The sequence below is a fragment of the Etheostoma cragini genome, chromosome 5, assembly GCF_013103735.1.
Source record: "Etheostoma cragini isolate CJK2018 chromosome 5, CSU_Ecrag_1.0, whole genome shotgun sequence".
NCBI lineage: Eukaryota > Metazoa > Chordata > Actinopteri > Perciformes > Percidae > Etheostoma > Etheostoma cragini.
In genome coordinates, this window is record NC_048411.1 from 12,878,487 (window position 1) to 12,906,150 (window position 27,664).

General features: G+C 40.5%; 1 protein-coding gene across 5 annotated transcripts in view; it reads right to left on the reverse strand.

Moving 5' to 3' along the window:
- Window positions 1–26,313, reverse strand: part of sgsm1a (small G protein signaling modulator 1a) — a 27,088-nt gene extending 775 nt beyond the window's left edge. Inside the window, exons 1-26 of one of the 5 annotated variants that reach the window (XM_034871969.1) lie at window positions 26,242–26,313; window positions 26,058–26,101; window positions 18,867–18,942; window positions 13,706–13,868; window positions 12,773–12,925; window positions 12,610–12,677; window positions 11,231–11,376; window positions 10,109–10,246; window positions 9,719–9,843; window positions 9,121–9,188; window positions 8,796–8,959; window positions 8,228–8,363; window positions 7,982–8,125; window positions 7,301–7,430; window positions 6,808–6,872; window positions 6,527–6,672; window positions 5,478–5,606; window positions 5,208–5,390; window positions 4,805–4,876; window positions 3,404–4,633; window positions 3,145–3,269; window positions 2,144–2,226; window positions 1,902–2,011; window positions 1,647–1,743; window positions 1,034–1,201; window positions 101–314 (exon numbers count right to left, since the gene is read on the reverse strand). In XM_034871969.1, the coding sequence (XP_034727860.1) occupies window positions 226–314; window positions 1,034–1,201; window positions 1,647–1,743; window positions 1,902–2,011; window positions 2,144–2,226; window positions 3,145–3,269; window positions 3,404–4,633; window positions 4,805–4,876; window positions 5,208–5,390; window positions 5,478–5,606; window positions 6,527–6,672; window positions 6,808–6,872; window positions 7,301–7,430; window positions 7,982–8,125; window positions 8,228–8,363; window positions 8,796–8,959; window positions 9,121–9,188; window positions 9,719–9,843; window positions 10,109–10,246; window positions 11,231–11,376; window positions 12,610–12,677; window positions 12,773–12,925; window positions 13,706–13,868; window positions 18,867–18,942; window positions 26,058–26,101; window positions 26,242–26,260 (4,071 nt within the window). In that variant the 5' untranslated portion in view covers window positions 26,261–26,313 and the 3' untranslated portion in view covers window positions 101–225. Of the gene's footprint in view, window positions 1–100; window positions 315–1,033; window positions 1,202–1,646; window positions 1,744–1,901; window positions 2,012–2,143; window positions 2,227–3,144; window positions 3,270–3,403; window positions 4,634–4,804; window positions 4,877–5,207; window positions 5,391–5,477; window positions 5,607–6,526; window positions 6,673–6,807; window positions 6,873–7,300; window positions 7,431–7,981; window positions 8,364–8,795; window positions 8,960–9,120; window positions 9,189–9,718; window positions 9,844–10,108; window positions 10,247–11,230; window positions 11,377–12,609; window positions 12,678–12,772; window positions 12,926–13,705; window positions 13,869–18,866; window positions 18,943–26,057; window positions 26,102–26,241 lie in introns of all 5 variants that reach the window. The other 4 variants (XM_034871971.1, XM_034871970.1, XM_034871968.1 and 1 more) reach the window with 4 other exon arrangements.
- Window positions 26,314–27,664: the final 1,351 nt, after the last annotated feature.

A 27,664-nucleotide genomic window follows, 5' to 3' on the forward strand; every position in this document is an offset into this window, starting at 1 on the left:
TAATTGGAACAAAATGCAATGCCAGCCAAATTGATATTTTGAAATTAAAATTTCCCATTCAAATTTGATGCACCCTAGTGTGCGCGCATGTGTGTGTATGTGTGTGTGTGTGTGTGTGTGTGTGTGTGTGTTAGAGACAGTGTGTGTGCTCAGATGTAATTTACTCTTGTGCTGCTACAGCCGGTCACACTTTACTTGGAAGGAAAAAGAAAACAAAGAGGACAATCACTTGTTCTCTATCAGGATCTGCACCTTGCACACCAGATCTCTGGCCATGGTCAAAATCTTCTTTATGTTGTGGTGTTCAGCCATTTCTGAAAGACAAAGAAACATACAAGTTTAAAATAACTTTGGTTACTTCAAACCACAAAAATAGCCAGATTTCTTTCCTCAAATGTCTGGAGAACATCTGAACAGACGTGTCACAGCTTCATCATCGGTTGTAATTTCACACTCAGCCACAGTGGCAGTGAACCATCAGGTTCCACTGGATTAAAATTAAAGTAGTACTCTAGCTAGTTAGTATTACTCTTCCAAAAAGTTGTAGTCTGCTTCCAGACTGAATTGCGGTTTCCTTTGATATTTCAGGTTAAAGTAGGTCTGGTGTAGTGCTCACTGATGGCTTTGTCCCTGGTTGGAAAAACAACCAAGCCAATCTGAGCTTTTTCAGTTTTGGCAAATATAACTCAGACTTCATTTTAGTTCTATCCTCAGACTCCAAACAGCTGGTTCCTACAATTCCCATAATACAACTTGATAGCTTGTCTTTTTTGCGTGTCATGCCTGCAAAACGCTCACATCATTCAAATTCAATTTTCACAGGAGGGTTTGCGTTATACATTTGTACAGTTCACGCCAAAGCTGACATAACCCTGATGAGATCACTTGGGTTATTTACTCAGAGCCACAGACGACATCATATAACTGTTTTGGCAGGCCGATCAGAATACCTGATGATGATAGTGGAGTGCTCCAGTAACAAGGAGGAGATATGTGAACACTGTATGCTGTAAAGCGATTTTTTTTTTTTTACCATTGAAGAACTTAATGATGTCAGTGAAGTCCATGTTGTTCTCCAGGATTATATCCCTGTAGATCTCCACCAGTGCCAGGGCAATGAAGAGGACAAAGTGACTAGAAGAGACATACTTGGCTGCCCAGATCGTTTCCCACACTGCGAACACGTCATCATACACCAGCTCTGGAAAACAAATCACATCAAAGAATGGGAGGTGAACTAAATCAGTGTTTGAGGGTTCAGGTGGGAGGCGAGTTTGCAGGAAGTTGAGTGATTTGGAGAGTGATAAGAGTGAAAGCAGGTGTTTGCATGGGTGGGAGAGAGGATTTACTGAGATACCCAGCTGAGAAAGAAGTTCATTGTTGGATATAAAGTACAAAGAATGATTAATTGTAAACACCTATCTATGCAGCTGCAGTTCATGGCAGTAATTTAATAAGCATCTCCCAGGGATTGGCATTCCAAAAACTGACTTCCAAATCCTTTCCAAGCATTAAAAAAAAACAAATATCTTGTTAGCAAGCTGACAAGCTGACAGGCCTTTCATCCACTGACGGTGCTCAAAGTGGAGTAAATATCCTACTTCTCTAATTGGCACAAACTCTTTCGCACCATGCCGTTACTATACCTCGCTTGAAGTCTAGGAGAAACCAGCGGTAGCAGAAATAGAAGTGGGTGTAGTCTCCGTTCTGGTGCATGAGCTCAAACAGCTCAGAATCCAGGATCTACACAGAGAGGAGATCAGAGCAGATATAATGAATTTATACTGAGACGGGTTGTAAAGGAAAAGTGTAAAAAAAGTGGGGTGTTTGTTGGTATTTAATAGATTTGGCAATATCCGACTGCTACAGTATGTGTAAAGACTTTACTGATACTGTGTTACCTGGATTAGAGAGCGCATGTTGGCAAAGTGTGTATCCATAGCTCCTCCGTGTGGAAAGTTTTGATTCATTCTCTTCATGAGCTCAGTGAAACAGCTGAAGGCCATGGCCTCTGAAAGGCGAAGACAGAGAGAGAAAGCTGGGGTGAGAAAGTGAGTGGGAAACTTGTCCTCTGTTTTTCCATCAATAATTGTAAAAATACACACACATGTCCGAGCTGAGAAGTGATTCAGTGTTGACTCACCATCATCCAGAATGACTAGAAGGGGAGCCAGAAGATCACACATGCCCTGCACGTACCCGATGTCAAGGTGCCTCCAGATGTAGCTGGAAATACACAACCCAGAGAAGTGAACTCAGCTGTCCTCAGCTGTTTTTATCTGCCACTCGTCATACACTGCTCAGGATTTAGAAGTATTAGACATTTTTTCTTCAATGCGTAGGATACTTTTTTGATAATAATATTCACCATTTACCAAGGCAACTACTTCAGTAGTGCAAAATAATTAAGTTTCTCCGAGGTATAAATACATTTAATGTTTTTGTCCTACGGGGTCCAGGTATAGGTGGAGGGGCACTAATTTCTCCTAGTATGGACAGCCCTTCAGAATGTGGAGTTGCACTAGGAAGACAATTTGCTTTATTACTGTTGAAGAATAAGACTGGCATTATGTCTGTGTCATAAGCGCCAAGACCGAAATCTTTAAAAACAGCTATCTGTACAGTGTAGTTTTTTCCCCAAATGTTACTCAAAAAGCTGTCGCTAGGAACTGTTTTCAGCTGTGGATTGAAACAGATTTCTGTGCTCCACTGATTATTTACAGCAGGAAGGTGTAAGTGGGATTGACTCAAAATAAACTACATTACCGTTGGTAAATTACAAAAGTATGGCTCTTTTAAGCGTCTTTAAGAAGACTTGGCTACACAGAAAATACTTGTTAGTAGGATCATTTCATTGTCAGTTTTGGCCTTATCATGGGAATTGTTGACAGTGGTAAAATAGAAAATATTCCTGCTCTTATCATTTCAAATTTATTTTATGGATTTGTTTTATATAAGAACAAGTTAAGCAGTGAAATTTTAGGATGTCGTGGTATGAAGATGGGAATGGGAGTCATTATAACTACAACACTCATTACCATATTTACTTTCCTGCTGTCAGCCATCAAAAGGAGGTAATCCATTTTCTGTATATATGAAGACGGGTAAAACTTTACTCCACCCTTGATGCTGTCAGTGTTTTACCTGCACATGATGTTGCGCAGTTTCTCCAGGTTGGCAGGAGTGAAGTACGGATAGTTCCGGTCACAGCGCTGGACATCCTTTTCAATGCGATGCAGATTTAATGTGTATAAGTCCAAAAGCTCTTGCTGAAACAAACATAACAATAAATAAATAAAAAGATACATGGTGATAAATCCTGATTGTGTTGCTTTGCTCAAGCATAAATGAATTTGAATCCAAGAAAAGAATACAAAAGGGAAATGAGAATATGTTTGCATACAGAGAAGGTACTCCCAGCTGATTCTTCAGAGGTTGCTGCATTCTTAATGTCGTCGGACCTGACCAGAGAGTCAAAGTTAGGGTAAAGACTCTCCATCTCTGGCTCCTCACACAGGATGGACTCTGTGTCCTCCGGAGAGGGCTGTCCCTGCTCGTCCCCCGGCCTGAGCTCTATGTGGGGAGGGGAGTCCTCAGAGAAAGACGATGCTTCACAACGTCCCTTCCCGCTCCAAGGCATTATGGAAACTTTGGCTTTGGGGATGTCCTCCATCTCTATGGCTGAGGGGGACTCATCAGATTCAGTCAGGACCTGGGCCTCATCTGTCTGAGACGAGGGTCTAACTGAGAAAACCAGGTTTTTTTCAACTTTGAGAGCCACGGGATCAACTGATATATTTTCTCTCCTTTCTGCCAATAAAACTTCTTGTGGTTTACTTGTCTTTGATTCGTTCATTTCCTTTGTCTTTTCCACATTTGGTTCAGTTTTCTTAAACATTGATGTTTCCTCAATACTCACTTCTACTTCTTTTTTAAGACTTTGCTTGACAAGTTCTCCTGTTGATTCTGCAGCAGCTGCTAATACCATCATAGTATCCTTGTCGGGCACTTGCTTTTCTATCACCCCTGACTCTAAAGGTTCTATTCCTTTAATGTCTCCCAGTGCATCTTTATCTACAAATTTGGGCCACTCTGTTTTAATGGCTCCAGAATCCTCAACTGCTTCTTGTGTTTTGGGTTGCAGACCTATGTCTTTGTTGGCCGTTACCAGCCCGTCAGTGTTGGTATTTTCTGGAGTTTTGGTCACATCAGGCGCTTTCTCCTCTTCCTCTTCCTCCTCTCCCTCCTTATTCTTAACTTTACCTTTCACCTGGCTGTCCATCTCCCCTGTCAGACCTTCACTCTCTACCTCTGCAACTTTAACTGGGCTCTGTGGCTCCTGAGGGACAGCTGCAGATCTCGGGATTGTATCATGTGTAGCGCTGTCCTCTGGGAGTGATACGTCTGACAGGCCGGAGGTGACTGAGAAGTTACGGGAGGAAGGATGTCCGGAGTCAGGAGAGCTTGTCTCATTCTGCAGAGCTCCATTGGGTATCTTTGGCACTGGTTTGGCCTCTTCGCTCTTGGGCTCGTTCTCGATTTGGTCAACCTCCTCTACGGACTCAAACACCTGAAAGAACAAGCCAAAGGGAAGCAGGCTACTCCAGGGGAAGGGATGGGGGGATGTGAAGAACTAGCAAGAAAGAAAATGCAGGGATAAGGAATATTGGTTCAGAAAGTTGAGATCACATGCATTACTTAAGGTTTAGGAAGAAGAAGTCTAAAAACTCTAACTGATGTGCCATTTTGTGTGTTTCTTTTAAAGACCATCTATGCAGGTTGTAATGCGGTGAGTGTTTGGTACCTGTGTGCTGCTGCTGGAGTCACTCTGCAGGCGAGCCAGACTCTGCCTGTCTGAGCTTTGGGAGGACTGGGACTGGGTAATACAGATATTTAGGCCAAGTTATAATTATGTAAACATGTTTTTTTTATTTAAATATGATCTAATCACACGTTGGCTCATGTTCTGTGCTCCTGTTAAAGGGGTACTCTGAAGACTTAGTATTGCGATTTTGTAAAGTTGCACAAAAGAATGGCATGGGAAAAAAGCATAGGTCAATCTCCAAAACTTCCACCTTTCCCATAATGCAAACAATACAGTTATATTTTATTCAGACTTTCTCAGCCCATGTCTTTTATATTCAGATGTTTTATAAAACAGAAAGCTACAGACAGTTAATCGCCTGAATTGTGCGTTACTGCTTCACCTCATTGCTGACAGTGGAGTTGTGGTGGATCATCTTGTGACTGGAGCTGTCCATGCTTGCTCCAGAGGAACACTTTGCCAATGCTGCAGCATGCTGCTCCTTCTCCCGCTGACGGACAATCTCCTCGCAGCCGAGCCACTCACGCATGGTCTGTTGGTAGCACACTCGGACTTGTTCGTCCACCTGGGGTGAGGGGGACGTAATCAGAGGGTAAGCGGTTCAGTTTGAAAATGCTTTGGACCCAAAGCCATAATTGAGGAAATAACAAACCTCTTTTCTGTCAGCTTCTGACATTCCAAACTGGTAATGGCCCAGCAGGAAAGGCCACACCTCTTTACGCAGCGAGCTGTCCACACCACCGAAGTAGACCAGACGAAGCAGCTCCTTCTCCTCGTATGCCTGAAGAAGAAAGACAAAAGTACTTGTTTCGGATAAATCCTTGGTTTATCCCCTTCATCAAAAAGACAATAATCTCTACATTTATGTTTAGAAAATTCAATAGTGCTTCATAATAACAGCATTAACAACATGGCACCCTGTTGACAGAGTAGCATGTACTCTCAATGCAGGTAATGATTAATGCATCCAAGAGGGTGGTAGATGGGGTAAATGCATGGTGCATTATACAGTATTTATCCGCTTATTATTTTTAATTTACTTTACAGTAAGATAAATGAAAAACACATCCATATGTAAGTAACGTCCAGATCAAAAACAACTGTCCACAGCTATTATTAACCAGTAAACTATTGTTTAATTTAGCATTTTTTTATGTTGTGTCTCTCAATATATGTTCAATTTTTAAAAAGATTATCAGTTTTAGAGGGTACCTCAATGGAAAATACAAATAAACAAATAGTAAAAGAGTAGTTCTTTTCAATTTAAACACTTATGTTTTATGCCCTGGGTCATGCGATTTCAACTGAGTTGTCTCTAAACAGCAAACTCTATCCACTAATCATGTGATGAAGCTGAAAGCTCAAGGAAAAAGGTGGACCTTTTCACAGTTTTAGTTAATCAATTCACTTTTCTGAGTGGCTTCTCTAATAACTATCAAATTCCACATTAGTATTATGATTTACAAAACACATATTTGCTTATAAATGTGTAAATGTGTGTGAGACTAATGGTGTGAGCCACATGATTAGCAGAGGATGGACTGGATATGGATGAGGCAGAAGAGAGATTTGGAGTGGTTGTGTGTGTGTGTGTATGTTTGTGTGTGTGTGTGTGTGTGTGTGTATGGACAGCACACTGTGAAGTCTGTGAATACTAATGTGAAGTTTGTGTGTCAGGTCTGTGACACCAGTGATGCTTACTGTGCAGTCCTGGAGGAATGTCTGCCACACGTCTTTGGTGAGTCCTTTGAAGGCATCACGAGGCACGTCGGGCGCCACAATGGCGTGATTGACGAGAGCAGACAGGTGTGTACGCACAGTAGACAAGTGACGGCAGTATGCTAACCCTGGATGACAAAACAGTTCATTACTTAATGGCTTTGCAGATGTTAGTAATAATTTCCAACATATTTCTTCAATGTGAATGTGAATTTATACCAATATTTAAGGCTTTTCAGTGTAAACAATAAGGAATCACATACAGCCATAAAAAGCCCGAGAGATGATCTGATTCTTCATGTTGTCGCAGAGCAGCTTCAGTGGAGCCCTGCAGGAAGATACAGCAAAGAGCATTTTAATTACAGGGAGGAAACGCGTTTTTTCTTCTCTTTCCTTAAAAGACTATCATTGAACTACTCACATAGGGCATAACAATTTACTCATATTGTCCTGAGATACTGTATCTAATGTAGAGATAATTACAGTGTTGGGTCTAACCCTTTATCATTTAAATTTGTACCTATCGAGCTGCGTTAGAGAACAAATTGGCCCAGAGCCTTTTTTATAGCCTTCAATCATTTTATCTGCGTGGTTTATCACCTCATTTTCCAAACACATTCTCATGTCAGTGAGGTAAAGGTCACATAATTGTCTTCTGGGTAATTTATTTAAGATTTCTGGTAGACACTGAGGGACGTTCAATGGTTTGTGTCTTTGTGTCTTTTGCAGTTAGCTTTAAGCGTACTGATCTCTCACCTCTCATGGTTGCACCCCTTGGGCGTCGCCCCATCAGAGAAGCTCCCCGGAGAACAAGAGGAACACGAGGACTTCCTTAGAGTGGGATGCCACATTGTAGCTCCCTGATCCATCAAGTCTGGAGGACTCACTGCAACATGCACACGCACAAACACACACACCGTCATTGTCACTTAAAAAACGTTGCTGCTTAGGCTTGCTACAACAATTACATTTGCACTTAGATGATTTGAACACAGCTGGAAACACTTTGCTAATTAATTGTGATCTGCTAAATTCACTTCAGAAAGAGTATGATTGGTTTGTGCGTGATACCTGTTAAAGCAAAGATAAAAGCACAACAAAAACATTCACGCAATCTGCACAATTTGAAAGCATGAAGTTGCCATATGCAATTACAGTATTACTGTATAAAGAGAAAGATCAATTGAGCAAAAGCCTTTCTCAATTCATGAATCATATTCAATCAATCTGTTATCCACCCACCAGCTGTTATAAGATTACTGCGCTGTAATGAAGCAATAAAAGGTGACCAGGGGGGCAAGGAGTGGGAGGGGCTTTAGTAATGAGACGCTTCAATACATTTTGCCAAAGGCGCAGGACAGGCCAGGAGGATATTAGATGCAGAGAGTTAAAGCAAGCTGACAGAAGGACAAACACGCCAAGGTGTGACAGTGTTACAGCTGCTTCCTGTGTGTGAGAGGGATTCGCCAGGACAGCTGCAGAACCTCTTGGGTACAACCAGGGTCCCTGTTTTCGAGGGGGCTTGTCCGCCCAGTTGAAGGGACAGAGAGGAAGTCAGATGGGGAGGATGGGTTACAGTCACTGTAACAAACAACAACGAGTAACATTTTTTTTTAATGTAACAATCTGGAGAGGCCTGTGGGCACTGCTCATATCCATTTGCTTCTCTAGAGGGAATCTCACCAAACTCTGACTGGCTGTTTGGAAAGAGGATGCGGAAGACATAGTCTGTGGCCTCGTCCTCCTCCTTATCTGAGACCGAGTCTGAGGATCCAGATGTCTGAGGAACCCTGTTCCGCAGCTTGGGGAACACCTTCCCCTGCGATGAGAATATAACTGATATTAAACTAATGCAGACAACAACACATTCTCAGCCATTAGAGCCCAACTAAACCATCCATGTGAGTTAAAGATGATTATTAATAGAGGCTGAACATGCGGGGGTTCTTTTCATTATTCTGTTTAGCTGCAGATACAAAGCTACTCACAGTTCAACATTAACATCCATTCATTTAAGTAGACACATTTTGTGGGGTTGTGCAGACAGAACAATAAGCTATGGTGTCATCATTATCACTCCTACGAATATTACAACCACGCAGTGCATCCATTTCAAAATGTCTTTTTATTGATCAGATAAGGCTGATTTTGCATTTGTGTTCTTTTAATAGAAGAATGCCCTTTTATGCGTAATTTGTGTCCTGGACGTAAAGCCAGGGAGCGACATTAAAGAAAGACCTTCTGTGCTGACCTTTCCCCTCTGGGACCAGAGTGGAGGGTCCAGCAGGCCGTGGGGAAGCAGGCCGTTCTCCAGGCAGGAGAGGAACTGGAGCAAGTGGCCTCCTCTGGGGAAGCGCAGTGGAGGTCTTTGGATCCCATCCTGACTGACCAGCACCACTGTCCCCCCACTGTCAACTGCAGGAGATGCACAGACGATGATTTCTTTGTTTTATTATTCATGCCATTGTATTTATCAGCTGTGATCACATATAGACAGAAAAAGCAGTAAGAACACACAGTAACAAGAATACTGAGTTAAAATGGAGGTATAATGCTAAAGTTTTGTGAGGACCCACCTTGTTGATGACAGTGCAAGTAAACAATTTCCCCTAGAGGGATCGTCATGGCATAGTCCCAGTATACGCTGAAAAACATTAAATCAAATACATTGTGAACAAAATAACCCAGACTAGTCTTAGCACAACGGGTGGATCACCAGGTAACAGTAAAAAGCAAATCTATAGGGAATGTGAATCTGGGTGAATCTAAATTTCAAGGAACATTAATTTTATGGCTAATACAGACGAGCAAGAGAAGAGTTGGCTATTGCAATAATCAAGTTTATGGGTGAGAGGAACCATGCACAGGAACATAACACAGTTTGCGGGTTTGAGAGATGTCTGACAGTTTCTCAGTCAATAAACCATCTGCTGGCTGCTAGTGAGCTGAAATTATCAGATCAGTAGTATTAACTCTGCATACTAATCCCCTGAGCCACACACAAACACACTGCATTATTCATTAACCCATGTTACACAAACAGCAGACAAAAGAACTAAAGAAACACGTTATATAAGCGTCTACATGTTAAATATTGTTATGTGAGAAGGCAGGCGTTGTAGACAGACACAATCACCATAATCGTAATCCATTTGCAGCTGTATCATTTTGCACCTGCGTTCGTAGTCCAAGTCTCCAACAGAGCCATTCATGAGTTGGTTTGGTGTCCACTTCAGGGTCATGAGATCAGCATTCTGGTGCAGAGACAGGTAACCTGGGATAGCCTCCATGTCGTCCCTCTGAAACAACCACAAGGATGGATGCATTCATTTCATGCAATAACCGCGATAAGAAATATTAGTATATAAGCCTGAAGAAGACTGCATTGTTGGTGGGGAGGAAAATGCAAAGTAAGGCAGTCTTGAGCATGAATTTACATTACCAGCACACATACAAACAGCAATTGCAGCATACTCCAGACCATACTCCAGCACTGTGGCTGTGGCGACAGGTCTTGTAATGTGACACTAATCTATAAGTGATTAAGAGGCATAAGACAATTACCGGTTGTACAAGCACATTGTTTTTGCCAAACAGTAGGGTCACCCTGCTGTTTTGATGCAGCGACTCCACATATTCACGAGCTGATGGCGAGGGGGAAGGGCGTTCATCCATGCTGCTGCTGGAGTGCCGCTTCTGGATCTACATCCCCCAAACATAAATTTGTTATCACATCAGAGATCCGTCATCCTAAACCAATGCTAAACTGAATAATATCTTTGCGGAATAAATTACAGCTGGCATATCACAACATATTTTTTTTTCATAAATAAGATTTTTGACTTAACTCAAGAAGAAGAGAAATATAAGATTCGTTCATGCACACCAGTGCACCCTCCCTTGTTCTTGATGCCAAAGACCAGTCTTCTTTTGCTTGGAATGCACACATACAAATACTCATCACCATGCAACAGTAAAGAGCATTTTGGTGCTGTAAGATAGGCCGAGTTCACCTAGTTCACTGAAGAGTAGAACTGGGTACCAAACTACGATACTTTTAGTCACCGACCGAATTGCCTCCATAGTATCGAGTATCAAAAAATGCCTTGTCATTCAATACCAAATTACAATACCTAAGGAGTAAATCTCATCAGCGTCAGTGAGCCAATAAGCATGCAGCATGCATCTACCAAGCTCCAATAATGCTGGCAATTGGCTGTCTAACGTTGCGGAGGCATGCAAGAAAAACACTGCGTTGCGCACAAAGAAGGGGCTCACATGTGTGTGTTGTTATATTTTGAGAGGCTTCTCACATGTGTAAAGAAGCTAAAAAAAACAAAATCTACCGTAATGTGTTATGTTATTTCTTCTTGTTAAAATGGATTTTATAGAACTGGTATTGAAAAAAGAATTGTTCAGGAACTAGTATGAAATTCACGTTATCAAAATATTTTGACCGATACCTAGCCTTACTGATGAAGACTGAACAAGTGTGAAGGTCTGTATACACTGCCTGTTCTTCCTCCTGGGACAAGCAGGACTTTACTTCATACAGTAATCTTATAAGGTACTCTTCAATTAGACAAGCAGCATCTCAGGCAGAAGTGAAAAAGATCAGACGCACCAACTAAAACTCTGCCTGGCACTATTTCTGCATGTTCATCTATCCCAAGTTTTAACACTCACACACAGTGCAGGCCTCTTAGTGGGAGAATCCTGTCTGCAGTGGCCCCCATGGATGCGATGTCTTTGCACTAACTCATCAGCAGACGGGTCTGTCCAGAAGTGGTCTGCTGTCTTCATCTTAGTGTACTCCAAAGCACAAGGTCCAACTGTCACAGTAAAGGTGAACAGTGACATAGTTCAGACACTAGCTATAAGATTTTGTTAACCAGTGATCAGTATCCATTTATCTTGAACATCAACGAGCACACTCAAAAATAGAGGAATAGAAGGAGTGCATGTTTTGTAATAAAAAGGTAGCTTTTTCAGAGATGTACCATAATAGGCCTCAGATGGGCACAAAATACTTTTATATTAGTTTAGAGCAGTGGTTTCCAAGATGTTTGGCTAGCAACCCGTAAAAAATATGTTTTGTCTACTTGTTACCCATCATTACAGGTTGTGCAAGTTGACAGGTAGTAGTTAGTTCAAATAGAGATTATTTCATCCCACAATGCTTTTTTTCCACAGGGACTTGAAGGTGCTAGATCATTTAATAATTCAAACACAAAAAAGCAAAGATGGGAATAAAACAAAACAAAATGTAAACATGAATCAATGTGGCATATGTTTTTTTTCTGTATTCCTGTATCAATTCACAACCTTGGGAATCAATGCTTTAGGGTACAGAATTATACCAAGACAGCCTATTATAAAGGTAAAGGTACTAGCACGTTGATCTAGGTGCCTGTTGAGTACCAAATTCAGCCCACAGCAGCAGTGCTTCTTGGAAGGCCTCAATTAAAAAGAAGGAACAAATGGAGAAACTGGTGATGTCCCTGTTGCAGCAGCATTGACCTCTACAGGTTAGCCTGTCAGTGCTATTCATATCAGTCTAAAACCTCCTCTGGTCAAGAGGTGAAGTTAGCTAAAACAAAGACTCAGTACAGTGGCTATAAGTACAAATTGGTAGAACAATTTAAAACAGATCCAGCAACAACTTTTGTTTTGAAAAATTTAATATTCTGCTGAACTTGTATCTTGCATGGAACTCTTTGCAAAAAGACTTGAAATTATCTGAACTTATTTCCTTAAATGCTTTTAAATCCAGATTGAGAGAACCTGAAATGACCTGTTTACATTGTAAATGTTTTTAACGGTCTGTGTTATATAACTTTTATAAATGTAATTGATTGTGTTTTGCCTCTTGGCCAGGACTCCCTTGAAAAAGAGGTTTTTAATCTCAACGGGACTTTCCTGGTTAAATAAAGGTTAAATAAAAATAAAAATAAGACCACCTTGATCTCACAATTTGATGTCAACATGAGCCCAGACCAGAGTGTGGCACATGTTGCTAGATTATATTGAAAGACAAAAATGCTTGTAATTTCACATATAATCACCTAACAAAGAAGCAAGGATAGGTCCGTCCACAGGGTCCATTAGAACAGCCTCTTTCTCGTAGTATTTACTAAAAGACAAATGTGAAAGGGGGATTTTGAGGGACACAGAGTTCCTGTAGCACTATCAGTTGAGCAGCCGTTTCATTGACCCTTCTCAACATACCTGCTGTTCTCCACCAGGTAGAGAACAATCTTGTCCAGCACCTTGTCAAATAGAGCCGTCCGGATCCACAGGTTCCTGACTCCCTGTTGGGTGAGGCTGGGCAGTCGGGGCATCTTGCGAAGGCTGTCTTGACTTTGCAAGCTTTGACTTCGTCTGCGGGAGAGAGTCACAAGTTTATGTATAAACACAACAAGTATACCATGGTTTAAAAATGTCATTTAGTAAAACTGCATCTGGATGACACTAATAGCATCAGTGATTCATGATTCACGGAAGCTCATAAACATTAATTATTTAGAAGCTTTTCATAATAAACCTAGCCCTTCAAGTAAGCAGACAGCTGTTTGTTTTCAGTGCCTTCCCTCGCACAAGGCTTAGATGTAAGCTTTGAAGTCTGCTGAGATGTGTGAGTCCGAGTAGGAGGGACTGCACAATCCCGTTCAAAACATCTGCATTCAGCCAGGCGGTCTTTTCATTTACAGCATCACATCAGTGGAACTCGGTACCACCATTAATTAGAGAGTCCCCATCCTATTACTCATTTAAGAGTAATGTTAAGAAATGGATGATTGAAAATCAACACTGTCAACACTGACGCTGGTCCCATCCCCCAACAATAACTGTATTATCTATTTTAGATTTTATTTGCTTATCTTGTTTATTCGATTGTTGTGATTTAACATTGTAATTTTTAACCTTTTGTCTATTGTATAAATATCTTCATTGTATTCTAACTGTTTATTATTTTAGGATGTTTATTATTTTAGGATGCCTAATAACATCTGGCTAGGGGACTGCCGATTAAAATTAGCCTATGGCTGACTCGGGTACGCTTACATTTGCTTTGAATGTTGATCAGTGTACATTGTCCCCTTTTCAAATAAACAAATAAATGAAAATGAAATGAAATGAGCTGTGACGAGTGTCTCTCACTTTGTTTCGATGATCTGCTCGAGCTCCTGGGCCTTCTTACACAGCTCCTCAGCTGGGGCGAAGCTCTTCCCCACTTTCATGAAGAGTGCAGCTATCTTGTTGCTACGCAGAAAGCCTGCTGCTCGCCGTTTCAGCCCATGCAGAACACATGCCTCCACTGCAGCTGTGTGGACACAAACACGTGGTTGGACAAAAGTTACTTAAGTGTACTTTACTAATACCGTATGTTGGAACATCATTACAATAAAGGAGACCAAAGCTTAGTCCAATATTCACTCTCCTTTTAGCTCGGTTTTGGTCTCCACCAACTCCCGATTAATTTAATTTATTGTGATTCGAGAAGTATTGCAATTCTATTGTATTGAGTATTGCAATTTTACCTTTCTTCTTAAACAAACACAAAAATTGAATAATACACTTGTAGAAACAATATATCATGAGACATTTCTACTTGTTTTCTAAGAATAATGCACGTTTCATGTCAGTCAGACAGACATTTATTTCATTTGTAAAGAAGAACATAACGTGTATTTTCAGAATTTTCTGCTTTCGGTCTGTTTTGCCATGAGAAGTACTATATAAAAAAATACATATTTAGGTGAATCATTGGTAAAAAAAAAGAAAATATTGCTTCAGTGTGCATTTATGTGGCACAAAATATTTGTCTTGGCGTGTCATACATCAACTTAAATTCAATTAACTTTATTAAACCAGGATAATCCACTTAGAGTCAACACTGCTTTCCAGGGAGTCCGGGCACAATAAACAATAGCAACAATGCACAACATATCAGATGTCAACTGTGTTTTATCACCATCCGCCATTCTGCATAGTCCATGTTCACTATATTTATGTGTTTAATGAAGTGTATATACAGTATGTGTACATATCGTTAGACATGTACTCTGCATTTATGTATGAAAATTAGGCTTGTGGCAACTGGTGCTATATACTGTACATCTTGAATTGTGCGTAGTTTATGTTTCGGCTCCATAATCAAACCATTCTGCTAGACTTTTAGGAGAAGTTTTTTATGCTCATTGGTTGCTGGGTTAAAGACATCTTATTTGCTAAATAGATTGTGGACACAAGTCAACGACGCAATGACACACCTGCACAATCACTCGACTGTGCAGGAAACAGACACCCATCTTCTCTCTAAGGCCTACGTGGCAGAGCCTGGAGCTGTGTTGACATTTGAGTTCTCTTTCAGGACTAATCCCATGGCTCTGCTCACATGGGGTCAGGGGGAAGGCTGGCGCTGCCATGGCAACCCCCGTTGATGGAGCTACCGAGCCCTGGGAGAGACAAGCAGAGGGAGGGGTGGCGGCAGCAGCTCACGATCAGCATCACGATCTCTCTCTCTTTCCATCATCCTCACTCCGTCAAAGCTTCTCTCCGGCCTTCATTCTATCTCTCGGTACATCTGTCACTTTTTCTGTCACAGCTGTTAACAGGATTTTACTTCCTCCCGGGGAATAACAGTGTCATCACAGACATCAACTTTCAGTTTTCTATTTATTAAATTGTGTACATCTTCACTGATTTTTTCATCTCCCTCGGTTTTTGCATTTTGCTCCTTATCTCTCTGTATGGCTTATTTCCGTCCACATCAGTATAAGAGCAAGACGCTAAATGTCAGAACAAAGCGTAACATTAAAAGGTCTCCAAATATAATTCATCCTCCTTACTCTCATCATTTCAACTGACTATAGTCTCAGATGGTCAAAGAGCAAAAGAACTCCCAAACCTTTAACATTTGAGAGCTTTTGTCTCTCCGCAGTCTCAGCAGTTCTGTAAAATGTTCAATGAACAACTGAATCCGTGGCAGGGTTACAAACAATACTTTGTTTATTATACATCTTGAAAATGTATTCACTCTAGAGTAAATATAAATGAAAAAAATAAAGGGTTTGGTGTGAGAAATGAGGCAGGGAGGTGGAACAGGAAACGTGTTATCTTATTCTGTAATGAAATGTATCTGAACCCTTTCCCTACAAAAATGAACACAAACAGCAGTGACAAAAAAATGAGCATTACGTCAGCAGGACCAGTCCTTTGTGTGGTCCCTTCCTTGTAAAAACCGCTAACACAGTAGATTGCCTCTAATCATCCTTTATCTGTGCCAACTGAGTACATTAAGAGACTCTTGGACAGAGACTGACCCACCCTTTCCTCACAGCAGCCAACGGCACCAACAGTCTTAACAACGGCAGGGCTGAAATGATTAGTCAATAAGTCAATTTATTGATATGATCGATCATTTGTGTTATACAGCTAGTATGATACAAACTGATTGATTACAGCTTCTGATACGTAAGAAATTGCAGCCTAGTTATATGTCTTGGCTTTGACATTTTAGAATGATTAATCAGTTAATGGCTGAGTAATTGCTAGATTACTCAGAAACAAAAACAGCCATTAACTGCAGACTGAAATATGGATGATGCTTCACCACCAGTGTCACTCTCATTTACATACAATATTATTTTCTTTTCTATGATTTAACTTTTTTCTACTTTTTGGTAATGTTGTCGAGATAACATGTTAATTCCAAGTTCAGTCTTTGGGTGGTTAAAGGAAACCGGCAAATATTGTTGTCATTAAAATCTGTGTTGTGCAGATGAAAGAGTCATTGGTAACACTGGAAATGTGAATGCCATCTAGCTGCAACATGCTAACTATTTTTGCAGCGACAATAGAAAAAGATGTCAGTTTTACTTTATTGACCATAATCCTAATTCTAAAGGAGATCCATAAGTTTTCAACACATCTGTTTGCAAATACAAAAGCTCTAGTGCCATCCTGCTAAAGTGGAGGTGACTTTTTAATTAGGTTGCTGTGGCTACAGGTGCATTTCTAAAGGTCAAATCAAATAAAGTGATTCAAATCTGTTCACTCCCATCAAATTAGGGTGAGTGCCTTTTAAAATAATTATTTTGACCTTTGCTCATTGAGGATTGTAACACATCATAGGGAGAAAGAAAGAGTTTAATTTGTAGCTGGGTAACCTAAAGACAATTCAATTAAGGAAATACATCGATTTTAAAATTGATCAATAAAACTATTGTGTTTTTTAGCTTTGCTGTGCAACTTTTCATTGCTTCATAAGTCCAGTGAAAAGGTGGTTTTCTGACACACATTCCATCGATAGTGTCTACATTTCAGACTCAGGCCTGGGCAGCCCATCATAATAGCCATAGTGCAGGTTAATTGCTCCCCGGTGAGCTGGCCATGCTCCTCTCCCATCCTCCACTCACTCTAATCTCTAAACAGAACTCAGCTAGAAGAGGATGTGTAGTAACAGTATTCACTATAAAAGGATCACAGGAGGAGTCAGGAGGAGGAGGAAGCTGGCTGATAACAAAACAGGGGCATGGGGGGGGTTATATTGACTCGGGGTAGGGGTCATCTTCTACAACTACCATCCCATTTACTGGGACGTATTGTAGTAGAACAAGAAAGATAGCCTCAGGCTGACCAGCAGCATTTAAAACAGACTGTTAAATGATCCAATGGACAATATCCACACTGTAGGCCAAGAACACTGATGACACACAGACATGAAATCAAAAAACGGAAACACATAAAGCACACACACACTGTAATCAAAATCGGTGTTCTGTGACTAATTATTTTCACAACCGTCCAAAAATACTTGGATATCATGAGGTAGTGATCTTATTTCACACAAAATAGATTCTACATAGACTTGATTGCAGCAAGAAATTTGAGACTCACATTGCTCGTCGGCCTCTTTGGACTATTTAGATTCCCTTTTTTGTTGATGTTGTTTTTTGAACTCATATGTGTGTGAAGTGATGATATTAAGTTGTGGGTCACTTTGACGGTAGTCTTTGAGTGTGTTATGTGTTATGTGTTATGTGTGTTGTTGAAAGTGTGTTTTACATTAACGCAGATTTTTTTTCTCTCAGTAGGCAGACAGGCCTACTTAGACCTGCACCTTCTTCCATATCGGACTTAATCACACTATTTTTCGATAGTAATAAGAGTCTTTGTCAAGGGATTTTTTTTTTTTATTATTACATTTCCTTAGATTTCAATGGGTTTCTGAGGGTCTCATCATATAAGTTAGGAGGCTTCCAGCAAGTAAAAATATCACATTTTCTGCATGCTTAGAATAATTTATTCACACGGAAATCCACAAATATATCTTGTTAATGATTACAGCTCTGAACTGAGCCAGACATCTGACGAGTGTGAGCGCCTGCATGTGGGCAGTGTGTTTCTCACAGTAATCATGCTGCCATTTGGAGGGAAGGACAATAACGTTTGTTGAAAGATGAACTTTAAATGTCTAATAATCACACTAATTATATACTAAGTTATGCCAATGATGTGGTTCTTCACGTCAATGAGCTGACGGCCCATATTTAATATAGCAGCTAAAATCTCAACTTCCTTCCCTGCTATAAAAGGGCATGGCGCAAATATATTCTTGTTGTTGGAAAAATATCTCTATTATAGAACAACTAATCCAATCATAAGGAGCAACTATTCAATCCTCTCTGATGGACTAAGATTGGTGATGTCAAGTAAGATAATATTGCATGTAAATAACCTTTAAGAATATTTCTGTATGCCATGTATTTTTTGCTTTCCCACAAGCAACAAGGAAGGATTATTGCTGTCTACTTGGAGAACTGGAACGATAAGTAAAAACTCTAATTTTACATCTGACTCTAAGGGAAATTGTGAGTAACCTTCTCTTCTTAGGATGGCTGCACAGTGAACTTGACTTCGTCCATTGACTACTAAAGTTAGATGTATTTTGTGTTTGTGTTTGTATACTTGTGACCAAGGCTAAATAGATAGATTATAAATAATAGAAAATAAAAAGTGATTAATAGAAAGGTAAGTAATTTGTGTAAAATAAACAAAGCAATTCCTGTAGAGAAAGAAAATCACCTGTTAAAATGAATCAGAAATTAGTTATAGTTACCTACAAATAGTAGGTGCTTGTAAGGTAACAGATTCCAGACTACAATATAAAGGTGATACAAGTAACTAAAACAGACCATCAGGAAGGATTCAATAAAGAAACTGCTCAAGCTATTTTCAGTGTTGCAAAATGATTAAAGCTGAAGAGGTTATAAATGAGCAAAAGCTGTGTGATTCATTTGTATGTTTGGTTACTCACCACAAAAGGACACAATATGGCTGCTGTCTTCATGAACAAATTTCCTGGTGACGGCTTCCTCCATAATCTGCTTCACCTGTCAATGACATGGCAGATGCTCAAATCAATGACTCATTCATAAACATGCCACAACTAGCACACACACGCAGTCTGTCAGGGCCTTGTTGGTAAGATTATTACAAAAAATAACTCAGAGTATAATTGAAAGAATTTATAAAAACTTGTAAAAATGTGCATGAGAAAAGCGGGTAAAATGATAGGAAGAGAACGCAGGGCCCAAGGGTAAACTGGGATGAAAAGTTAGGAGGAAGAGAAAGACTGAGTGGGAAGAGTGCATGTAAAGTTGGTGGATGAGTCACCAGCTCTCATCCTATGGACTTGGAAATGGTGGTGGTAAATTTAGGGGTGGGGGTAGGTGGAGAGGGGGGAAATAAATGGAGGGTAAGGGTGTTCCTGAAGAGTTTTATATTCCTCAGTGGTAACAATTGATTTGGTTGTTGATGACATCCTATTCATGCAAACCCAACTTCTTTTAAAAACAAAGTAGGTCTCACACACATGCTCACAAGGTAACGCTCATTAATTTGGGTTTGTTGTCACGGCAATGCGCCCCTCTCCCCGCTGGCCTGACAACAGCTACAGACCAATAGTTAAGACGACTGATAAATCAATCTCTTTGGTGGCTATGGAGACGTCCCCCTGTGTGGGCCCCGCTCTGTAATCTGTATGGGGAAAATCAACCTCCGGACACAGCCACGCAGATAGCTGTAATTTCCTGCTGAAATGAGTCTGTCCACAACCACACACACACACACACACACACACACACACACACACACACACACACACACACACACGCACACAGTATAACAATATTATTTTTCGTGGTTTGATAATTACAGCTTGATCATAAAACCTTCCAGAAAATAAAATTAGATTTTCCACTTTGGCTCATTTTTATGGACCAATAATTTTAATGTCTAGTTTACTTGCTGTACACAGATGAATAATATAACCTGTAACTTGACGATGTACTGTGATGTAAAGTGTATATGATGGCCAAACCTTGTAAGTATAAAAAATTAAGAGACTAAACACACACACGTAAATTAATACACATCCATCAGTTTATTTCTCAAAAAGCAACACCTAAATTAAGGGAGAACAATAAAACAGACCATTAAGCCAAAACTTTTAGATTTAACTGTGAAGCAGAGAACATCTTGTCTTTAGGTGACAGTGCTTGGGAAAATCTGCCCACTAAGCACTGAATGCAGCCTCACTTAATGCAAGATCTTCTCACTTGTGGAAAAAACAAAAAGGTTTACAAAACAAATGCGTCTAGAACCCTGTCCCCGTGAAAACATTGACATAAAAAAGATTCATTAATTAGACAGCAGTCATTACGCAAATTTGACATTCTCGCATCAGTGGCATTATCTTCAGCATCAACAGAAATGATTCATGCTGCCAACACAACAGAGACAGTGCCAGTCTGATGTGATGCACACCCGCTCCGATCACGATCACACTTATGTAAAGCCTTCACATACATAACACAGGGGAGACCATATGCACCAATTGTTTTTCTGAGTGCACCTGACGTACAGGGAAGTGATTCAATTGCCAACTTAAGGATGCAGGCGCTTGTGTTTTTCTCATCTCTTTATCTAGGCTACAGATCCGGCCTCTGGGGAATTCATCTGGTGAAGTGTCTAAACTCAGACTACCCGCAGGTTTCTATGGAGACAGCACGTGTCTCACAGTGGATTACCTCCACCTAAGAAAATGCGTCAACAAAATTCATTCATCACGGAAATGAACTAATATTATTGCAAGGTCCCAAAGTACAGTAACTAATAATGTCTTGATAAACTTTGCTGTCGTCATTTCACTTATCACCCAGCCAACCAGTCCTGGTGTGTTATTTTGGTATTAATAAAGCACAAATTTACAATAAAAATATAATTTAGATTTGCAATATCTACTAAAAAACGCCATGATGTTGCCGCATTAGCTCAGTTGGTAGAGCAGGTGCATATATACGTATATATAGAGGTATACTCCTTGGTGTGGCCGCGAGTTCAACTCCGACATGTGGCCTTTTGCTGCATGTAGTTCCCCCTCTCTCTCCGCTTTCATGTCTTCATCTGTCCTATGGGTTTAAAGGCCTAAAATGTTAAAAAGAAATCTTTAAACAATCACCCCTAGAATTTAAAGATAAAACTATGTGTGTGACATTACACGTCTCAGTAGCAGCGAAGCCTGATGAATCTGCTCTGAACTAACCACTGTAGCCTAAAGGCATCAGCCAGAGTATTCCAATTAACTCCTGCAACAGCAGAGCCAACAATAAGAGCCAAAGAGAAAGCCCCATCCAATAAAATCCACCCTTTATTATTTATCATCTCTGTGGCCATTGAGGCATGAAGATAAAAAAGATTATCATTGGTTACGCATGTTAACCCATGCATAGAGCTACACGTCTGACTTAAAGTTACACATCTGAAGTAAAGCTCTTATTTGAATAACAATTTAATAGTGAATCAGCAGACTGATCCACCATTAGGTAAACATGATTCCATCACAAAACCGTTGCAACCACAACACTGCCTGGAAGAGTTGGCGAGGCAATTGCTCACCACAGGGTCCATTCAGAACCTGTTCTGAAGCTTTTGATCATGTCACATGATTTTCTTGAGTAGATGAAGTCGTGGAACTGTATGTTCAATTTTCATTTTTTTCTGAGCTCTTGAGGACTACTTTCCCATTTTGTATCGGGTCGCTGGTTCAACAGCTCCAGCAGGGGACCCCAAACTTTCTTTTCCAGAGCCACATTAACCAGCTCCGACTGGGGGATCCCGAGGCGTTCCCAGACCAGGTTGAAGATATTATCTCTCCACCTACTCCTGGCGCTTCCTTAAGGCCTCCTCCCAGCTGGAAGTGAGTGGAACACCTCCCTAGGGAGGCGCCCAGGAGGCATCCTTAGTAGATACTGAACCACCTCAATTGGCTCCTTTCAATGTGAAAGAGCAGCGGCTCTACTCCAAGCTTCTCTCGGATGACTGAGCTTCTCACCCTTCTCACCGTCCTGAGGGACCCATTCAGCCCTTTCTGTCTTGACCCAGCCTTCATGAGCATAGGTGAGGGTAGGAATGAAAACTGACTGGTATATTGAGAGCTTTGCCTTCTGCCTCAGCTCTCTTTTCATCACAACAGTGCGATAAACTGAACGTAATACCGCAAACGCTGCGCCGATTCTCCGACCGATCTCCCTCTCCATTGTCCCCCTCACTCGCAAACAAGACGCCGACATAGATACTCCTTCCCTTTCTTTGGGTAAGGAATCATTCCCTACCTGAAGAAGGCACTCCATGGCCTCAGATTTAAACGTGCTGATCCTCATCCCAGCCGCTTCACACTCGGCTGTGAACCGATCCAGTAAGTGCTGAAGGTTGCAGGCTGATGATGCCATCAGGACCACATCATCTGCAAAAAGCAGCGTTGAGATCCCCAGCCTATCGAACGGCAACCCCTCCCCACCCTGACTTCGCCTCAATATCCTGTCCATAAATACTACAAACAGGATTGGTGACAAAGCGCAGCCCTGGCGGAGGACAACCCTCACCTGGAACAAGTCTGACTTACTTCTGAGAAGCCGGACACAGGTCTAGCTTTGTTCTTTCAGAGTTTGGATGGCCCTGAGAAGGGACCCCCTCAACCAATAATCCCGCAGCACCTCTCACAGTATCTCCTAGGGGACCCGGTCACACGCCTTCTCCAGATCCACAAAACGTATTTAGACCGGTTGGGCATACTACTAGGATCCCTCCAAGATCCTTGTAAGAGTGAAAATCAAATCCGTTTTTCCAGGACCAGGACAGAATCCGCATTTTTCCTCTTCAACTCATTTCTTCAACTATTTGCTGAACCCTCCTTACCTGCACCTGGTACCAAGTACACTTATGAGCATCCCTTTGTTTGAACATGATGTTTGTTATAGACAATCCATGACTAGCACAGAAGTCCAACAAGAGACAACCACTCTGGTTTAGATCAGGGAGGCCTACCAATCACACCTCTCCATGTATCTCCATCATTGCCTATGTTTGCGTTGAAGTCCCCCAGTAGAACTATGGAGCCCCATACAGGACTCCATTCAAGGTCTCCAAGAAGGCCAAATACTCCAAACTCTTGTTTGGTGCATATGCACAAACAACAGTCAGAGTTTCCCCCCCCATCAACCGCAGGTGTAGGGAGGTGACCCTCTCGTCCACCGGGGCGGCGCTCAGCCGGGGGCTTGTGAGTACTTATAATGAATGCTTTCACCTAGAAAGGTTAACCAGTGTAGAATAGTATAGTAATAATCTCTATCAGTATCTTTGACAACAATATTTGATGATTTCCCTGTGGCTTAATTTCCCTGTGGCTTGTTCCTGAAGAATAAATCAACCCTGTACTCGTGTTTTCTATCAACATCTTATACCAAGAATCTGAAAATATTTATTAAAATGAAATTACAGAACAAGATTGCTGGATTATCTTACACTCCACTGTCTGAAATCTTATCCTGAGTAAACACACGGCAAAGTAAATGGTGCATCTCTCTCTCTCTCTCTCTCTCTCTCTCTCTCTCTCTCTCTCTCCTTTAGCAAACACAGGTGTGCGTTTGGTTTGTGTGTATGTCTGATATACAAAAGACAGAGGGAGGAGCACACAATTCAGAGGCACGATCACAGCGAGACAAAAAGATGGAGACCGACTGAGATGGGTTCTGTATCAAAGCTATAGCAAAAAAGAGATCTCATTCAAACCAATTTGTGCCAGAAGATAATTCTGTTGCCACAGACGTCCTGCACTCTCTGGATAATGGCCCACATCCAGGTATATCTTAGCAGACTGGTAGCACATAACCAGCTGGAGTGTGAGAACACACAACACACAGCAAAGAGACACCATATGGCATAACCCACACAGAGTAATAATAATCATAAACTAATGGGAAAACAGTACTCTCTCTCTCTCTCTCTATATATATATATATATATATATATATATATATATATATATATATATATATATACTGTATATAACACACAGTATATTCAGTAAATTCTTTGTTAACTTATCTAGATTAATGCTGATTTTCATGAAGTGCTTTCTGTGAATAGAGTGAGCTATTATACTGTGTTCTTCCATCCCTAGACTCCATTAAGCTTTATTTGTGGTAAACAGTAATAGAGCCCCAGTCAGTGGATCCAGTGAGGCCATATCAGCACACAGGAGGCAGGTGTAATCATGGTAAGAGTCTGGTTTCCACTGATAAGACTGCCAACATTACTCAGAGGAAAACAATTCAAACCAAAGTCCTTTCATTCCTCCTTTCACAAGATCCAGGATGTGATTATTTTTCCCTTTGTTTTGTCTGTCAGAAACAAAGTTGTGTGATTTTCCAGTGATCACACTATTATGCTGTACACTAATATACAGTATAAGGCTAAGTAGCCCAGTTCAGATACAAGAGTCAAATCAGTTTGGTCAACAGAGACTGACCTGGCACTTGATCAAAATGCTGTTAAATAATTATGTACATCAAATTACAAAACATAATGCCAGTAACATTTTTCCATTCATGCATATTTAAGTAAAATAGATTAATATATTTACAAAGGATTGTCTGGTCAAGTTTTATACATCTCTTGTTCCCTAATAGTATTTATTTTTTAAGGATTGTTTTTTTTTACTTTTACAGCCTTTAATTGATAGGATAGCTTATCAATTAAACCCGCCAGTTGGGTTTGAACCCAGGCTGCTGCCAAGGACTCAGCCTACATGGGGTGCACTCTCTGCTGGGTGAGTTGGAGGTCACCCCAAACTATTCTTTGTTACCTTAGAGCCACTAATGCTACACTGAGACATTTGCATGATTAAATGCATTTGATTGGTCGGCGCTATAAATGTTTCTTAGCAACCACATTAATAAAAATGTCTTCCGAATAATTGTCTGAATCTGAATTAGTTAATCACTAGTAAGAAATGATCTAAGTGATAGATTTATGAATAGCTAGTACAACCCAACCCTGTGGTCTAAGTGCACATGAAAACTCCCGAATACTTGTCTATGTTTGGAATTTTTGACAGCTACAATCCAAAAATACTGGACTTCAACCCTTCATATCAGACAAACACTGTAGGGTTTACCATGTAAAATATGATTAGGCCATAAAAAGCAGGTCCAAAAAATTATTATGTAGCTGCTTTAAAAATCTGTTTACTTTTGGAAAAAAAACAGACATTAGAAAATGTTAACAAATTATCTTGTTCCTTAAAATGGATGCTCACGAATTGATCACCACATCTCAGTATCATCATTGTGTTTTTTTATGTGTGATGACAAGTGACATTTTTCCACGTCATCTGCGATCTTTATGCAAGCATTCATTAACTGTCAATGTCCTTTTTCCAGAGTTTGGTACCTAACATCTACAGCAAAATATCATTAACAAGGATGAACCTCATTCTAGGTTTGAATGTCAGACGGAATAAATGGTAGCGATGTCTCATTTGATCTCTGCTGAACTCTGGTCTTCTGTTTTACTGCAGTAACCTCAAATGATGATGAGTGACATAAACTGCTGAAAACCAGCTGAACAAACCACCAGAGCCTCTTCCATATTTGTTTCCACACACACACACACACACACACACACACACACACACACACACACACACACACACACACACACACACACACACACACAGTTTGTGTGAATAACCACCAGAAGGCTGATGGTTTGCTCTCCCATAAACACCACAAACACTATCCTACAGACAATCTGTTTCCTTCGTGCTGCTTCTCCACCCGAATAATTACAGAGCTGCAGCACGAACACTCATAAACAGGCAACAGCGATAAGATATAGTGATTTTTTTAAAGGAAAAAAACAATCAATACTTTAAAGACTATATTAGTATTATTATATTTGGTATCGGCTTGTTTTAAAATCTTTCCAAAGAGGTTGCGATTCAGATGAGCATCCAAGCCATTTGTCACAGGTGTCATCATCAGTAGGCCTAAATACAGATGTTTGTTAGGGATCACCTATCTGTGGACAGGATGAACTATTATACAGCTTCACACAAACCAACGTGTTGTTTTTTTCCGATAACTGCTTAGCTGAAAACACCCACCTCCTTCTTGACGGTGCGCAGCAGCCTCTGACGGGTCTCTGCCTCTAAAACACAGCACAAACAGTCCCACACAGGACATTTTTTTTTTTAACAATATGTCTCAACTTTGCTTAGCCAAATTGTCAAAAGAAACACAAACAGAATTTTGAAAGATGTATTCCTCATATGTTTTTGTTGCTCCCACCTGCCATGTTTGTTGCCATGGATCCTGTCTCTTGTCCGCAAGCGGCACCCTCCCATCCGCTGAGTGCTGCCTGTAGCCGACACTGCGATGTAGATCACACAACTCCACCTCCTCGTGCACACCCGTCTTAAAGGCACATGCAGCGCTTCCACAGAGAGGCACGAATGTCAATGAAACAGGCTTATAATTAAAGCAAAAAAGGTTTCTAGCATGGCAATCAGAATATGATCTCCATTAGATTTAGTTATACAGTAAATTAAACTACAATGTGTATAAGTTTGACTAAAAAGTCATAATGCCGTGACTACTTATTAAATTTGTTAAAAAAGATAGTCAAAACAAATGGAAAAATAAACAGGGACATATAAATTATAATGCATGGAGATAGGATTCATAGTGCCCGATATCAAAACATTAAGCCAATATCTTTACGCCATCTTGTGGTCCAGATAAGGAAATACTAGGAGACAAAATGATGAACCAGATACTGTATCTTTAAAGATCTTTTAAAAAATGTAGGCCTATTAATCTGGTCAAGTCATTCAACACTTATGTGATTCAGTATCTATGATGAGACAGAAATCGGATAGGCTACATTACATTTTAAAGGAATTTGCTCCACCTGTTACTGGATCCACTTGGTAGAAACGCCCAGAGTTCAACACGTAGGGCATAGCAGGTTGAATTTCTGGTTTAATATCACAAATAGAATAGTGATGCCGATAGACATCTAACTTTAATTAAATGCTCTTGTTAAAGGAACGGGTACATATGCCAGGGAATTTGACAACTCCATGTAATCCTTCTATACTCCATATACTACACTTGTTACCTGGAAGCCTACTAATTACACACATTATATTGCATATTGTCCAGAAGATGGCGACTGTGTCATTTTTTTTTGAGCCCAAGACCCTAAAAGAGAAAAATTAATTCCGTATGAGGTACACATTTTCAGCTTTAATCTAAACAAAAATCATGCTTCCCATCTAGCAACACTTTTACATTTAAGTGTGTATTGTATGAGTGAGAACACGTTTAGGAAAACCATCTGAGTCAAAGTCTGAGCAGGAGGGGTCGGTAGGCTTCAGTGCACCAGAGTGTGGAGTTTCTTTGGGCCATGGGTGCATTTCTGCCTGCAGATCTGAGCTGTCAGGTAGATCAGGATGTGAAAGGATGGAGGACATAACACAGGATGACAGACTGAGCCCCCCCCCTTTCCTGTTGTTAACAGAACCAACAAAATGCACATTCTGTGAATGAACACGTTAAGATGCGATTCTTGTCCTAAAGCTCTAAACCTTGAATCCTATTCACTTGTTGAGAAATAATAATACCTGACCAAAAACAATAACTAAACAAGTTAGACAGTCAAGTGCTATTTTGGGATATTGTTACAATATTGTTTATTTCTTTTGCTGAG